At 41.2% G+C, this 17,380-nt stretch overlaps 1 protein-coding gene across 1 annotated transcript in view; it reads left to right on the forward strand.

Moving 5' to 3' along the window:
• Positions 1–17,380, forward strand: part of DTWD2 (DTW domain containing 2) — a 182,712-nt gene that overhangs the window by 164,190 nt on the left and 1,142 nt on the right. The window contains exon 5 of the mRNA XM_033929040.1: positions 10,655–10,783. Coding sequence (XP_033784931.1) covers positions 10,655–10,783 — 129 coding nt within the window. The remainder of the gene's footprint in view (positions 1–10,654; positions 10,784–17,380) is intronic.

Raw genomic sequence — 17,380 nt, forward strand, 5'->3', positions numbered from 1 at the left:
TAAAGTTTAAATATGAATTATTATGAATTTTAAGTCTTAAACTAAACCAAAAATGGAACTTTATTCAAACAAAATCCAGATCACAAAAAAAAAAAAAATCAAATTGTATATCATATTAAATTTTATGTTAATAGTTATTTTATTTAAGAACTGATTCAATCCAAGTATACATTTAAAACGAAATAGTAGATTAGAAGAATTTCTTTCTAAACTTTTTCACACAGAATTCTATAAGTTCATCAAAATCTTTTTTTCTTAAGGTCTCATTTTTGATGCACAAAATACTCAATAAAGACAACCTCGTCTGGGTCATTGTGCTTCTTAATTGATTTTTGATATTTTTAAGTCTTGAAAATGACCTTTCTCCAGTACAATTAGTGACTATTAAACTGAGAAACAGCCGTAAGATTGATTCCACGTTGGGGAAGGCCACTTGAATATTTTCTTTGAATATTATTTGATACAAGTCTGTATGCGACAATGTGGAATTTTTTGAAGGTTTATGTGTTTGTCTCACATATGTGTGGAAATGAAATAGTTCTTCAGTAAGATTTTGGTTGACATCTTCTGGGTATTCTGCCTCAAGTTAAAATCATGCAACTGCATCCTGGACCCATTTCCCTCCTACCTATTTGAGAAAATCCCTGCACAGGCCATCACATCTCTTACCAAACTCATAAATTCTGCCCTATTATCAGGCCTATTCTCCACTGAAATGGGACACATCGCATTGACCCCTTTACTGAAAAAAGCTGACCTAGACTCCTCCATACCATCCAACTACCGTCCAATAGCAAATATCCCTCTCCTCACCAAACTGCTCGAGTCTATCATATCTACCCAGCTCTCTTCCTACTTAGAAAGATTCTCCATCCTCTTACCTTACCAATATGGCTTCAGACCCAACTTCTGCACTGAATCCCTATTGGCCTCTCTAATCTCTAAGGTTCAGCAACTGCATTCTCGTAACAAGTTTGCTGTCCTTCTACAATTCGACCTCTCCGTAGCTTTTGACGTTGTCCACCACGACATTCTAATTTTCCAACTCTCCGAGATAGGCATTAGCTCCATAGTTCTTGATTGGTTCTCCAAATTCTTGCGCTCCCGCTCTTACATGGTTAACATGAGCGGCACCTCATCCTCCCCCTGGACCCCGACTTGTGGTGTCCCACAAGGCTCACCCCTCTCCCCAATCCTCTTTAACATTTACATGTCCTCCCTGAAACTACTCCAACTATCCCCCCTTGAAACTCTTTACACTTACGCTGATGACATCCTCGTCCTCCTTGAGACCGACTCGAACCTCACTAACCTCTCCACGAACATATCATCATGCATAAAGAACCTCCAATCCTGGGCATTCACAATGCATATGAAACTAAACGAGTCCAAAACAAAACTCCTTTGGCTCAGCCCAAAATTAGACCATCTACCTTCCTCCATCCCATTGTCCTCCGGCCCCCCATTACAGCTCGAGTTCTCAAGCAAAGTTCTGGGTGTCACCTTAGACTCCTCTATCCTTCAACGAACATCTCCAATCCCTGGTGAAGAAATGCTTCTTTAGCCTTCACATGCTAAGGAAAGTCAGACCCTATTTTCACCAAAAACACTTGCGCAGTCCTAGTACAATCCATCATCCTCTCCAGATTGGATTATTGCAATTCTATCTACCTCAGCCTAACCAAGAAAAGCCTCCACAGACTTCAGCGGATTCAGAACGCCGCAGCTAAGCTTGTTTTCGCGAAAAGCAAATTTGATCACGTCTCACCACTCCTGTCTAAGCTCCATTGGCTCCCAGTAATCCCCAGGATCCACTTCAAATGTGTGTGTCTGGCCTACAAGATCCTACATGGCATCCTTCCTGCCGTTATCCCTCTATCCTGGAACTCCCCAACCCCTACTTCCTCCAGATCCTCCCAAATTTTTAAACTATCCTTCCCTTCCATAAAAGGTATTTCCCATGCAGGCAAACTTAGGTCATCCCTCCCCTTTAGAATCACTGAGATCTGAAATAACCTCACCTCCCCACTCCGAACCTCAAGCTCCCTCCAACTCTTCCGCAAACACCTAAAAACCTGGCTATTCTCAAAACTGTAACACTTCCCCCCTCTTAGGCCTCTCACCTTCCCCCTTTACACCTAACTCTTTAATCTCTCCACTTTAGTTCCTCTCTCATCCTTCTTCCTGTAAACCGTGCCGAGCTCCGCATTCGTGGAGATGGTGCGGTATATAAACCCAAGGTTTAGTTTAGTTTATTCTTGCATTAACAGCTCAACACCTCTTTGAAGTTCTACCTTTGATAATGTAAGATCGGCAAGAAAGGAAAATATTTTCACTACATCATCATAAATTGAAGCTCTTCTTCCTAAATTTGATTCTAGTGCATCTAATATAGGAATAAATGATTTAATCCTAAATTTATCTCTTGAAGAGAGTTCGTCTAAGGCATCAGGTTCAGATGAATTTTCGTAATTCCCTTGCCTTTTACTTCTTATTATCCTTCTGGCAGTTCTATATTCAGTATTTGGCAACGTGTTTTTTGCTTGTTGCTCAAGTGCATCAAAATCTTCCCTAATTCCACGTAAAATATCCAAAAGTGACCTGTACCAATCTGCACAACTACTAAGTAAAATATTAGGGCTTTGAAGAATTTTATTTACTTTTGAAAAATGTCTCTGTATTCGATTCCAGAAATGGAGCATAAACACGAATTCAAATTCTTCCATCTTCTCTAAAAGATTGTTGGCCCTCAATCTAGTATCACCCTTTGTATTATTATCTGAATGTAAATAATTGAGTGCATCGGTGATATCATTGTAATTTTCTATAATAGCTTCTGTAGCTTTTGCGTGTGCCTCCCACCTAGTGTCTGATAAATATTTAGGCACTTTAGAATGAGGTTTTAAATGTGATTTCAGAATGAGAGCCCTAACCCGGAATGGATGGAGGCGAGACAAATGGAAATTCAAAATTTTCACTCGCAGAAATCTCTTCAGACGAGGGGATCGCGAAGAGTTAAAGAAGGAGTTCGAGCAGCTTAGTAGCATAAGGCACGTCAATATTTGCCATAGCAATCAGTGAACATATGAACTATACTTTGGTGCAATCTAGTATATACAAACGAACAGACCCAATGAGCCGAACGCGTTGATCTTAACCAATACATTTTTATGTTTGTTTGTTTATTAGTCATATGCGTAGAATTTCTCCTTATTTTCGGTTCAGTGTTTTAGTGTTCACTGTTTTTAGAATAGTGTAATTTTAATTTTGCTAACAATTTGAACATAGGCCCCTCTTGATCTTGAGGCCCTAGGCTGAAGCCTAGTTAGCCTATAGGAAAATCCGGCCCTGGAGCACGGTGGCTTTTTTTTGGGGGGGGAAACAAAAAAATAGATGAGATTTTGATATTCAGCCAAGGTCCTTATGTGGGTCCAGCCTGACTGAAAATTGGCTGGGCCCACATAAGCTCTGTGTGGTCTGGCGTTATGCCCCAATATTCAGTGCTGGTGCCCAGACATGGTCTGGCACTGAATATCAGAGCATAATTTAGCCAGCGGCGATCAGTGCTGACCGTCTCTAGCTGAATATTGGGAGACTTGTGTTCTGCAGGATTCTGACATAATAGTATATGATATAGGAAGATAGTTCAAGTGAACCAGCTTTTGAGCTGTCCTAAATTCACCTGCCCATCTTATGTGGGCTCTGGCTCAACATTGCTATAGCCTGCATAAGCCCTGGCATCTCCCCAGCACTATCTCCTGGCCAACCTCTGACTGACCCAATTTTTGGGGGGCCGGTCAGAGCTAATATTCAGTGGCACTGCCCAGCTTAATGCCACTGAATATTTGTGTTTTAAGTGGGCCAGTTTATGGAATGAAGGAAGAAAGGAGAAATCTTTTTATGACATCTGTCCACTTATTTTTATCTTTTTTTTTTTTTTTTTTGCAGCTGTGACATGGCAGCTATTCCCTTCAGAAATTAAAAATAGAAAGCTCTTAAACTGTTGCTTTGAATTCATGCAGGATATCTGAAAGAGCTAATTAGTTTGTTTGTGATGTAATTTGTAATAACATGTCAAGGCTTACTTCCCTCAGTTTTCTATGTCAGGAAGGTGACTGTTGAATATATGTCAGCAAGATGTTGAGGCAGTCGTTATAACATAACATAAGCAGTGCCTCTCCTGGGTCAGACCAGGTGTCCATCATGCCCAGCAGTCCGCTCACGCAGTGGCCCAACAGGTCCAGGACCTGTGTAGCAATCCTTCATCTATACACCTCTATCCCCTTTTCCTTCAGAAAATTGTCCAATCCCTTCTTGAACCCCAGTACCGTACTCTGTCCTATCACGCCCTCTGGAAGCGCATTCCAGGTGTCCACCACCCATTGAGTGAAGAAGAACTTCCTAGCATTGGTTTTCAATATGTCCCCTTTCAACTTTTCCAAATGCCCTCTCGTTCTTGTAGTATTCAAGAGTTTGAAGAATCTGTCCCTCTCCACTTTCTCTATGCCCTTCATGATCTTATAGGTCTCATTCATATCCCCTTGAAGTCTCCTCTTCTTCAGGGAAAAGAGCCCCAGTTTCTCCAATCTTTCAGTGTATGAAAGGTCTTCCATACCTTTTATCAAACATGTCACTCTCTTCTGAACCCTCTCAAGTATCGCCATATCCTTTTTAAAGTACGACGACCAATATTGGACGCAGTACTCCAGATGCGGACGCACCATCACCCGATACAACGGCAGGATAACTTCTTTCGTTCTGGTTGTAATATCTTTCTTTATTATACCTAGCATTCTATTTGCCTTCTTAGCGGCCGCTATGCACTGTGCCGACGATTTCATTTTCTCGTCCACCATTACCCCCAAGTCCCTTTCTTGGGTACTCTCACCCAATTACAGCCCTCCCAACGTATAGCTGTGCTTCAGGTTTCTGTTTCCTACATGCAGGACTTTACATTTCTTTACATTAAACGTCATCTGCCATCTCATCGCCCACTTTTATTCAGGTCCCTTTGTAGATCTTCGCAGTCCTCTTTAGTCCTAGCCCCACTAAATAGTTTGGTGTCGTCTGCGAATTTTATTATTTTGCACTTCGTCCCTGTTTCTAGATCATTTATAAATGCATTGAATAGCAGCAGTCTGAGCACAGACCCCTGCGGAACACCACTCGTGACCTTCCTCCAGTCCGAGTAGTGGCCCTTCACTCCTACCCACCAACCAATTCCTGATCCATCTATGTAAGTCTCCTTCCACCCCATGGTTCTTCAGTTTCCGAAGAAGGCGTTTATGGGGTACCTTGTCAAAGGCTTTCTGGAAATCTAAGTATACGATGTCTATGGGGTCCCCTTTGTCCATCTACTTGTTAATTCCTTCGAAGAAGTGCAATTAGTTCGTTAGGCACGATCTTCCTTTGCAGAAACCATGTTGGCTTGTTATCAGAAGTTTATTTCTTTCTAGATGCTCATCGATGCTGTCCTTTATCAGTGCTTCTGCCATTTTCCTCAGAATCGAGGTCAGACTTACCAGTCTGTAGTTCCCTGGGTCACCTCTTGATCCCTTTTTAAAGATGGGCATATCATTGGCTATCTTCCAGTCCTCCGGGATCACACCTATTTTCAGGGATAGATTACAAACTTGCTGTAGTAGTTCCGCTATTTCCTCCTTTAGTTCTTTCAGAACCCTAGGGTGGATTCTGTCTGGGCCCGGCGATTTGTCACTTTTTAATTTTTCTATCTGCCTGTGTACGTCTTCGAGGCTTACTAGTTTGAGTTATATGAAAGCATTAAAACAGTCATTTCTTAAACTGTGTTATTGAAAAATGTTTGGCAGTATTTGGCAACATAATTTGTATAATTTTATAGTGTAATAAGTTGTACGAAAATGATTATGTAAATTATATGTGGAAGTTCAATATAAAACCATAACTATTCGATGATTGATATATAAGAAATAAATTACATTACATTACATTACATTGTGCGGATGGGATCAGATGGTTTGCAGGGACAGGGACCGAGCATGCAGAGACAGGGACAAAATTTTTTTCCCCCATGTCATTCTTTAATGCAGGCGTCTAATAAATAAACTGAATGCCTTTGGTATGGGCTCCAAAGTGACGGACTGGGTCAAGAACTAGTTGAGTGGAAGGCAACAGAGGGCTCGCTCTTAGGAAAGGGACGTTACCAGTGGTGTGCCTCAAGGTTCGGTTCTTGGACCTCTTCTTTTTAAGATTTTTGTAAGTGATATTGCTGAAGGGCTGTAAGATTGCCTCTTTGCGGATGATACCAGATTCTGCAATAGATACCCCTGATGTATTGAAAATATGAGGAAGGACCTAGTGAATCTTGAAGAATGGTCTGGAATTTGGCAGCTAACATTTAATGCTAAGAAATGCAGGGTAATGTATTTGAGCTGTAAAAATCCAAGAGAAAGAGGAATGAAAGATGAGCGGGACTTGGGTGTGATGGTATGTGATGATCTTAAGGTGGTCAAACAAGTTGAAAGGTGAAAAAAGCTAGAAGGATGCTAGGGTGCAGAGGGAGAGGTATGGCTAGTAGGAAAAAGGAGGTATTGATACCCCTGTATAAGACTGGTGAGACCTCATTTAGAATATTGTATATAACTCTGGATACTGTATCTTCAAAAAGATATAAAAGGATGGAGTCAATCCAGAGGAAAGCTACTAAAATAGTTTATTGACGTCATCATAAGGTATATGGGGACAGACTTAAAGATCTCAATATGCATACTTTGGAGGAAAGGCGGAAGAAGGGAGATATGATAGAGACGTTTAAATACCTACATGGTGTAAATATGCATGAATCGAGTCTCTTTCATTTGAAAGGAAGTTCTGGAATGAGAGGGCATAGGATGAAGTTAAGAAGTGATAGGCTCCGGAGTAATCTAAGGAAATACTTTTTTGTAGAAAGGGTGGTAGGTGCTCGGAATAGTCTCCCAGTAGTGATGATGGGGACAAACACTGTGGGATTTCTTAGGGAGAGGAGGAGATAATGGATAATGTGGATGGGCGGTAGGATGGTCCATTTGGCCTTTATCTGCCATTATGTTTTTATGTTTTGCAGAACATGCAAAAAAAAAAAAAAACCCAGTAACAAATATGCCCATTTTCAAAACTGCAAAATGTCTATCCTGGGTTTTTTTTTGTTTTTTTTATTTAAAAAATGAATATTTTGTTCTCAGTGCATTTATCTTTTTGAACCATTTTTGAAAAAAACATGTCTAAAACAAATATGTACAGAACAAATCATAAGGATGTAGGAGGGGCCAGTATTTTTTAAGTTCAGTAATTTTTATTTATTTATAATAAAACAGACGCAATAAGTATTCAGAATACACAATAGCTTAATAATACATATATATGGTATTGAAATTAATATCCAGACAGAATACATCATAAATAAATCATTGGAGTAAACTGTCCCAGTGTGATTGACAAGATTTAATTAACTAGTGCAGTTCCTATTTAGAATTTAAGATTAGTTGGCTTTAATAATTCTACATGGCTATTTATTTTGATCGGTTGATTTGTTTGTTTGTGAGTGAATGTGATATTGTGAGTAGTTTGTATCAGATAGCTCTGTTTTTTGGAAACTGTCTGCCCAGGGCCAGCATTCTTAGTAGACTGGCTACATAGACATCCCAGCAGAGAAATGGGTCACCCTAGGGAGCACTGTAGTGAACCTCAGATAAAAAGTCCCAGGTATATATCTCACCAAAGCCCCCTTATATTGTATAGTGAACCCTCCCAAACCCAATCTATCCAACTGTAATACCAATAGCCCTTATGCCTGCAGGTGATACCTATTCGTGAGTACAGTAGGATTAGAATGAACATAACATAAGAACATAATAGCCTTACTGGGTCACACCAACGGTCCATCAAGCCCAGTCTTTCCGCTATGGCCTTAACCTCCCTAAGCACCCCTTTTGCTCCTTGGTCATCCAACGGTCCCACAGATTCCCTCACAGATTTTCTGCTTCTGATGTACCTAAAAAAATTGCTATGAGTTTTTGCTTCTTTTGCACATTTCTCTCATATTCTTTCTTAGCTTTCTTTATCAGTGCTTTACATCTAACTTGCCAGTGCTTGTGTTTCTTCACATTTTCTTCATTCAGATCCTTTTTCCATTCTTTAAAGGATGTTTTTTTTGGCTCTAATAGCCTCTTTCACTTCACCTTTTAACCATGCCGGCTCTCGTTTCCTCTTCTTTCCACCTTTGCTAATATGCGGAATACGTCTGGGCTTCCACGACGGTATTTTTAAATAACATCTACACCTGGTTTACAGACCTAACCTTTGCAACCGATCCTTTTAGCTTCTTTTAAACCATTTTCCTCATTTTATCATAGTCGCCCTTTCGAAAATTAAACACCCCTACAGTAGATTTCTTTTGTGACGTTACTCCCGGTATCAGCTCAAATTCGATCACGTTATGATCACTGTTTCCCAGCGGACCCAACACAGTTAACTCCCATACTAAGTCTTGCATTCCACTAAGGACCAAATCTAAAATAGTACCCCCTGTTGTCGGGTTTGGAAAGTACACAGATTCCACCGTAGTAAGTGTAGTGGTTAGAGTGGAATATGGACTTGAGTTCCCATCTCTATGATTCATTATACCACTTACCAGGCTACTCCAGGTTTCATCTTGCTGCTGTAATAGGAGTGGCCATAATATCTGAAGCTGTCAAACAGACAAAGTCCCCTCCCTCCAACTTGCTTCCATAATCAAGGATCCCACTTCACAAACCCTGCCCCCCTTGTAATCTATTAGGCCCTCCTGGACCTACCTGAGGTCCATGGTAGTCCATGGGGGAATGGGATTCAACTTTGCAAAATGACTTGGGGTGCTAAACCCAACAGAAATTAGCCTTTCATGGACAGTTAAGGAGTTTGCTCAGTATTAGAAGTGCTTAAGCATCCACAACACCTACAGACCTGACATCTGTGTGTGGGGTAGAAGCACAGGCTACTTGTTCCTGCCCTTTATGGCTTCCCTGAAAAAATTGCTACTGCAAACTCTCATGGCAGCTCACAGTACTACACTGAACCCTGGTGTAAATCCTTACATCTAAATTAGGCACAGATTCTCCTAATTATGTAACACTGTGCTTAAATCCTGGAAATGCCCCTGACCTGCCTATGCCTATCCCATGACCATACCTCCTTTTTGGATCCACATGGAAAAATTTACACACACCTTTATTTATTTTAGTACTAGCTGATTACCCGGCGTTGCTCGGATATTTATTTATCCCAATCATCTGTCGTTTTCGATCATTTTTACATGTCGCCCCCTTCCCACTCCCCACCATATTTTTTCCCAGATAGTAAGTCATATGTATACCAAGTTTGGTTGAAATCTCTCCATGTGTTTCAGAGTTATACTGGAACATCATCTCAGCGAGGCCAAAAACTACAGGGTAGACAGTAATATCTGTCATTTTTGAGAATTTTTACATGTCACCCCCTTCCAACCCCCACAGTATTTTTCCCAGATAGTAAGTGATATGTATACCAAGTTTGGTTGAAATCTCTCCATGCGCTTCAGAGTTATGCTGGAACATATATACATTCAGAGTGTGTATTATTTAATACTCTCCATGGATTGACCTCATAATTAGCCTTCTTCTATGACCCTCAGAAGTACCACCTAGGACTCAAAAAATATCATTGTCCCAGGTCTGGGACAATGAGATTTTTTGAGTCCTAGGTGGTATTTCTGAGGAGGGACATTAAACAACCTGGACCAATCAGAGCCTTAGGCCCCTCCCCTGGTGCATCCAAGGATGCACCTGGGAGGGAAAGTCCTGTCATTTTGAAGAGGTGTGCCTGCTGGCCGGAGGGAGTATGAATTCCTCTGGCGAGCCATTGTAAGTGAGGGAAGGGGGAAGAGGGGTCATCAGAGGCACGGGGGGAGGGCTGGTGGAAGGGAGTAGGCATCTCTCCCACTTCCTGGGGGTGTCGGGGAGGAGGGAGTGGGCATCTCTCCCACTGCCATGGGGGGTGTGATGGCATTTTTTTATGGTGGGAGGGAGTGTGTGCATCTCCTACTGATGGGCGAGGGTGGGTGTTGGGTAGGGGGTTGATTGACTGGCTCGTATCTTGATTTGTTGTTGTTGGATTTTGGGGTTTTTTTTTGCATTCTGCGCATGTGCCCATTGCTATCACCAGCGATGGGCACATGCAAATTTAGCAAATCTTCGCTACTCTCCGCCAACCTCATTTACATGAGCATTTTTTGGAGAATAACTTGCTTTTTTTAAACCACTACAATAACGGCTGCGACAGCAGCCCGTTGGTTTTTAACACAAATTTTTGAGAATCTAGCCCTCAGTTTGGATGTGTACCCAAATTTGCACAAGCATTTTTGAGCGCTATACTTGTATAATTAAGGGGATAATGTTTCATTCCTGTCACTGGAAAATAAGAGATACTATTAGAGGTCAAATTAAAGCAGAGTGAAATGCAGAAAGTTACATTATCTGTGAAAGTACTAGAGTTTTTACAGTATATGCAAAGTGTTAGAACACAGCTATATAGAATGTCAGTTTTTAGGTCAAGAACCATATAACAGTGCTCTTGGTATCCCAGATATAGTAGATGTCCTTTTCAGCTGTTGTTTTGGTTTTAGGTGCAGCTGAAAACGAGTATTTCAAGTCAGTATGTTATTCGGACCCAGCCTACAAATACATGCCTTTCGACACTAGAGTGTGCAGCTGTTGCACTTGCACTCATGGAAAAGAATGATTTCATTGAGGAGGTATGCATTGCATGTATTAAAACATTATTATCTGTCTCAAACATCTTAAATATACAAAGAAGACGGGGATATGACAAAGAAGACGGGTAGGCAAATGTGGCATTGCATTTGCCAATGAACAAGAAAACCAAACTCAGAAATATTTTAACACCTTTGAAAAGTAATTCAAGGAGTATGATGTACTAGCAATAGAAAAATCTTTCTATGTCTGGTGTTGTATATGCTCAATTTTGCCTTAGTATTTCAGTCGTCATAAATATTCACATGCCTGTAAGCAAGATGTATTACAATATGCCTGTAAAGTAATAATATTTTGAATTGATGTGATCTTTTTCTTTGGGTAGCATAGTTCTCTTGTATAATTAAGTTCTTTGGGCTCGTTTGTGCCCATTGTAGATGTAGAGGTGTGTGAAAAGTAAAAGTATGAGTATGAGTATTTGCAGAGTTCATAAACAGCGCAATGAAATGTTACTTATCTTAGAACATTGATGAGTTTGAGATGTATGGGACAATTCTACAGCTGGATGCCTCTTTGTAGGTGTCCCAAGGGCAAGCAGTAGGAACCTGTTTTATAGCAGAACCTAGGTTCTGTTATAGAATTGTAGTGTGACCCTGTATCAGTGTGCTAAAACATTTAGGTGTTCTTAAATTTATATCAGCCCTAGAACTGGTGTATCTTTGGGCACCTATATGTAGTAGGGACACACTTAACTTACAATATTATATAAGTTACATGGAGCCTTGCCTGTGTCCTGTCCTTATTCTGCCCATGTGTATGGTCCCTTGCAAATAGGTACTATGCAAGATAATAATATATGTAGAGAATAGCGCTTGGGTGGCATATTGACATATATACATGTGTGCATGCATAGGCATATATGCATGCTATTATTCTAATATGCAAAACACAATTGGCAACAAACTTTTTATCGCCTGATGAGAGTATGCCAGAATGGAAGACTCAAACAGATACTAAAAAAGTTATCTTAAGTCAATAATAATAGGACATCAGTACGGGTAAAGCTCACTAGTGAGAGCAAGATTTAACCCTGGGCAAGATCTCATAGATGACAAGCAGTAGACTCAAGGTCTAAATAAAACCTGCCCCATTCATCATTATGTCCAATAATTTTAAATTTATCAGTGCAAAAATCCATAAACCATAGGCATAAAATCAAACCAGGTGAAAAAAAGAAATTAAAAACATTTTAATCTCCCGGTATCAAAAAATCATCAAGAGTCTATATAAAAAACATTAAAGTGCAATGTGCTAATAGTAAAAAGTCATTGAGAAACTGTAACCGTTAAGGAGAAGTACTTAGCTAAATCCCATCAAGGTTTGTATCGCCACTCGACAGATCCCCATTTCGGTATCTTCGTCAGGAGCAGAGATTAAGGTGCTAGTGAGATGCGATGCAAAACAAGCTAGTCCATAAAGGGCCTGAATCTGTATAGGACACCAATATTGGCAGCTGCCTAAGAAGCGGCTGCTGATTGCATGTAAATCACACATTGTCATCTTATTCAGAATCATGTCTACATTCCCAGACAGACTTCTTAAATGTAGGCCAGCATTTTGCAGGCCTACATTTAAGGCATCTGTCACACATCTACGGGGATGCTACCAACACTTTAGTCTACCCAAGGCCACTTCTGGATGAAACCATGCCCACACCCCACCTTGGGTGAGCTTAAGCGTGGGTATGTGTCTCTGTAGACATACTACAGAGGCTTACAATGTAAGCGTCCTGCCTCAGAAACCTTTAAAAATAAGTGCATTCTGATTGGCTGCCAGACGGAAGTAGGATGACTACCGCTACCTGCACGTTTCGAGAATCCAAAGTGAAGTTGGTGAAGAAGTGGATAAAAATCTCTTAGGCAATGTCAAAACAGCTCAAAACAGAAAAAGCCCATGCTGCTGGGATACTGCACTATTAGGGTGTTTCAGTTTTGGAGATATCACAATTTTTAAAAATTCTAGTGAAAACTACTGTTCTTTCATTTGTATGACACTGTTTTTGATTAAAAATCAATAAAGAATTTTTTTAAAAACAAACACTAATGAAAAAAAGGTTCTGTTTCATGTGCAGAATCCAACAACTAGCTTTAACAATGCTTGACTTCTTGATTAAGCTGTGGATAAAGGTGAGCCGGTTGATGTAGTATATATAGATTTTCAGAAAGTTTTTGACAAAGTACCTCATGAGAGGCCCTGAGAAAATTAAAGGGTCATGGGGTAGGAGGCAATGTTCAGTTGTGGATTAGGAATTAGTTATCTAACAAAAAACAGAGGGTAGGGTTAAATGGCCATTTTTCTCAATGGAGGAGAGTAAATAGTTGAGTGCCACAGGGATTTGTACTGTGACCGGTGTCCAAATCATAGTTACCATATGTTAGGGTCCACCTTGGGGGTCAGCACCAAAGAAAAGATTTGGGTGTTGTCATAGATAATATGCTGAAACCTTCCACCTGCAGCCAAAAAAGCAAACAAGATGATAGGATTTATTAGAAAAGGGATAGTAAACAAGACTAAAAATGTTAGAATGCCTCTGTATCACTCAATGGTACAACCTCACCTTGAGTATTGCATTCAACTCTGGATGTGGAAGGGCATTTTCGATAGGATGTCTAAGTCAAATTTGGTTTTTTTGGGGAAAAAATCGTCCAGAAATCCAGTACAGAAAATGTCCATTTTCAAAACAGTCAGACATCTATCTTTTATTTTTGAAAATGACCTATTTTGGTCCTTAGGACGTCTATATTTTTTGGTCATTTTCAAAAATAAAAATGTACACATCAAAAACGGACAAAAGCAAGTTTTTTTTTAAAAAAAATTCTTTATTCATTTTCAAACTTACAATAAGTGTGATAAAATGTCCAAACAAATTAACAATATCTATATCACTTAATAATCATCAATGGTAACAGTGATAAATACTTAACTTCCCCTTCCCCCCTTACCTATCAAATAATCAATACTTATACAATACATAACTATAAAATTCCACCCCCTTCCCTCACAATTGAACTTGTAAATTTAAGGGAAAATAAAATTTCATCTAATCAGTACAATACTTTGTTAATGGCTCCCAAACATCTTGAAATTTCTTGAAACTACCCCGCTATATTGCCAGAAATTTCTCCATTTTATATATATGACATAAGGAATTCCACCAAAAATTATAATTTAATCTACTCCAGTTTTTCCAATTATACGTAATTTGTTGAATGGTAACACCAGTCATTATGAGTAATAATTTGTTATTGTTTGTAGAAATCTGACTTTTTGCTCTCATTGCCATACCAAATAGCACAGTATCATATGATAATGCCACTGGGTTATCTAATAAACAATTAATTTGGTCCCAAATTGATTTCCAGAAATTCATAATAAATGGATAATAGAATAATAAATGATCTAAAGTCCCTGCTTCAAGTTGACAGTGCCAACATATATTAGACTTAGAGCTATCCAATTTTGTAAAAGCAAGTTTTGCAGACGTACCCAACTATCTTGTCTGATTGTGGCATGGGATTCCTGATCTGCTGAGCCAGTTTCGGGGAGTCTTGCCGGCTCAGATGATGGGGGATTCACCTGCCAGAATCAGCTGTACCAGGAGGGAGATCAGATTCCTCCCTCCCTCCCACTCACCGATCCTGCAGCCTACTACACAGAGACCCCCCACCATACATCCCCTCCAAACTGTGGCACATCCCGAACACCCGGTACACTCTTATTTTTGTTAACCACCTTGAACTGAGAGGTAATTGCAGTATACAAATTAATTTGTTATGTTATAGTAGGTGATTTTAACATGCCAGATGTTGAATGGGGTATCACTATTGCAAGGTTTTTTAGAAGTAGGGAGATCCTGGATTCTCTGAGGAGAACTGTTCTAACAGTTGGTAATGGAACACACGTGGGTTGGGGTTATACTAGATTTAGTGCTTACAAATGGGGGAAAGTGTTTCTGACATTACAATGGGTGATCATCTGGCATTCAGAGATCACTGCATGGTACGGTTTAATATTAAGATGGGTAAAGAGATGACTCATTCAAAAGTAAAGGTTCTAGACTTTTAAAAACTGCCATATTTTTCGCTCCATAAGACACACTTTTCCACCCCCAAAAAGGGGGTGAAAATGTAAGTGCGTCTTATTAAGCGAAAGATACAAATTTAAGCCCGCTACCACCGCTGCATCTTTTAACTCCTCGCATATTTTAAGCCGCCGCATATTTTTTTTAAAAAACCCCGCCACCGCTGCATTTTTAAAACCCACCCACCCACCCACCCACTCGCTGCTTTCATACCTAGTGGTCCAGTGTATTTCCTGCCAGCGGCGTCACAGGCCAGAAGCACAGAGATCAGGAGCAAGCCCTCCGCGCTCCCCTCCTGGGCCCGTGCCGATCTCCAAATGGCTGCAGTCAGCTCTCGCGAGACTCAGAGATTCGTAGATTGGCACGGGCCCAGGCGGGAGCGTGGAGGGCTTGCTCCTGATCTCTGCGCTTCTGGCCTGTGTGCCGCTGGCTGGGAAAGATGAGAGCTGTCTAAGGAGGGAGAATTTTAAAAAGGTATCGAGGGGATATGATTAAAGGTACAGGGGGATGATTAAAAAAGGTACTGTGGGTACGTGGGGGGATGATTTAAGGGACTGGGGGGCATGCAGTTTTATGGGGGGATGATTTAAGGTACTGGGGGCATGTGGGAGTATGGGGGGATGATTTAAGTTATATGGGGGTATGGGGGATGATTTAAGGTTCTGGGGCACGTGGGGGGATGGGGGATGATTTAAGGTACATAGGGGGTATGGGAGATGATTTAAGCTACTGGGGGGTGCACGGGGGATATGGGGCCTGCCAGCCTGTCGCTAGGCCTGCCTGCTCTGTGCCCTGTCCCGGCCTACCACTAGACTACCAGAGGGGGGACAGGATACAGAGCCTGGTAGGGAAGGGGGACAGGGTGCAGAGCCTGGCAGGAAGAATTTGGTTCAGAATGTGGTTTTTTTTGTTTTCCTCCTCTAAATCTAGGATGCATCTTATGGTCAGGTGCGTCTTATGGAGCGAAAAATATGGTAACTTTGTTCAGATGAGGATGATGTCAAGGAATTATCTAGATGAGAATCTCTGGAAGAAATTGAAATGCAGTGGGCAAAATTGAAAGGAGTTATTGTTTGGGTGACAAACATTTTTGTGCGGCAAGTAAGTAAAAATAAGAGGAAAAGAAGGCCGCTTTGTTTCTCAAAAGTAGTAGCTGAGAAGGTAAGTAATAAGAGGTTAGCTTTCATAAACTACAAAAGATTGCAGAAAGAAAAAGAAAGGCAAAAATATCTGGAAAAGTTAAGAGAGACTGGTCGAATAGTCAGGAAAGTAAAGATAGAAATGGAAGAAAAAATAGCTGACATGGTAAAATGGAGAAACAAGACATTTTTTAGATATATTAGTGATAGGAAGAAGTGCAAAGTGGCATTGTGAGGCTCGGGTAAAGGGGATAAATATGTAGAAGCTGATAAAGAAAAGGCTGAATTACTTAACAAATACAGTGGTACCTTGGATTACGAGCATAATCCGTTCCAGGAGCATGTTCGTAATCCAAAATGCTCGTTTATCAAAGCGAGTTTCCCCATAGGAAATAATGGAAACTCGCTTTGATGCGTTCCCTCCCCCCCCCCCCCCCGAGAACCGGCATTGCTTCCCTCAAAGGCGCCCACCCCCGTGATCAGGCCCCCCCTGCCTCGAACCTGCACCCCCCCGCCCCGATCCGACCCCCCCCCCCCCGCCACGATTGGGCACCCCCCCCCCGACACGATCCGACATCCTCCCCCCCCCGCCGCTTCTTACCCTCATCTGGGCACTCTTGAAAATCGGCTTCCTCCTCTGCTGGGCCTTGAGCATCTGAGCATGCTCAAGGCCCAGCAGAGAAGGCCGATTTTCAAGAGTGCCCAGATGAGGGTAAGAAGCGGCGGGGGGGTGCCCAATTGTGTCGGGGGGGGGGTCGGATCGTGGCGGGGGGGGGTTGCCGGTTCGAGGCAGGGGGGGTGCCGGATTGCGGGGGGTGTGCTCGTAAATCGAGCCATGCTCGGTTTACAAGGCACCGATTTTGCAAATGTTTTGCTCGTCTTGCAAAACACTCGCAAACCGGTGCACTCGTAAACCGAGGTACCACTGTACTTCTGTTCTGTGTTCACAACTGAAGCGCTGGGAGAAGGACTGCAGAAGATAAATGTGAATAGGAATTGGAGGAGTGGTAAACCCTTATTGATTTTCAGAGGGTTGTGTTTGTGAGGAACTAGCTAAATTAAAGGTAGACAAAGCGATGGGGCCGGATCGTGTACATCCGAGGTTGGTGAAAGAGTTTAGTAAACGAGACCCGTAGAGAAGAATTACAAGTGCACATCATCAGATATCTTTATAAGCTTTACACTAATGGAAATTTTTAGTTGTGTCAAAAATGATACAAGGTTCAAGATGTTTGCAGAGGAAAAAGTGTGAGGGTTTTTTTTTTTTTGCAAAAATATTTTTTACAGATTCTGTTTACAGATGCCAGTGGCAGTAAAGGGTTTTGGAATGTGAAACACAATGATTTAGCCACATTTTT

This window comes from Geotrypetes seraphini, chromosome 1 (assembly GCF_902459505.1).
Source record: "Geotrypetes seraphini chromosome 1, aGeoSer1.1, whole genome shotgun sequence".
Lineage (NCBI taxonomy): Eukaryota > Metazoa > Chordata > Amphibia > Gymnophiona > Dermophiidae > Geotrypetes > Geotrypetes seraphini.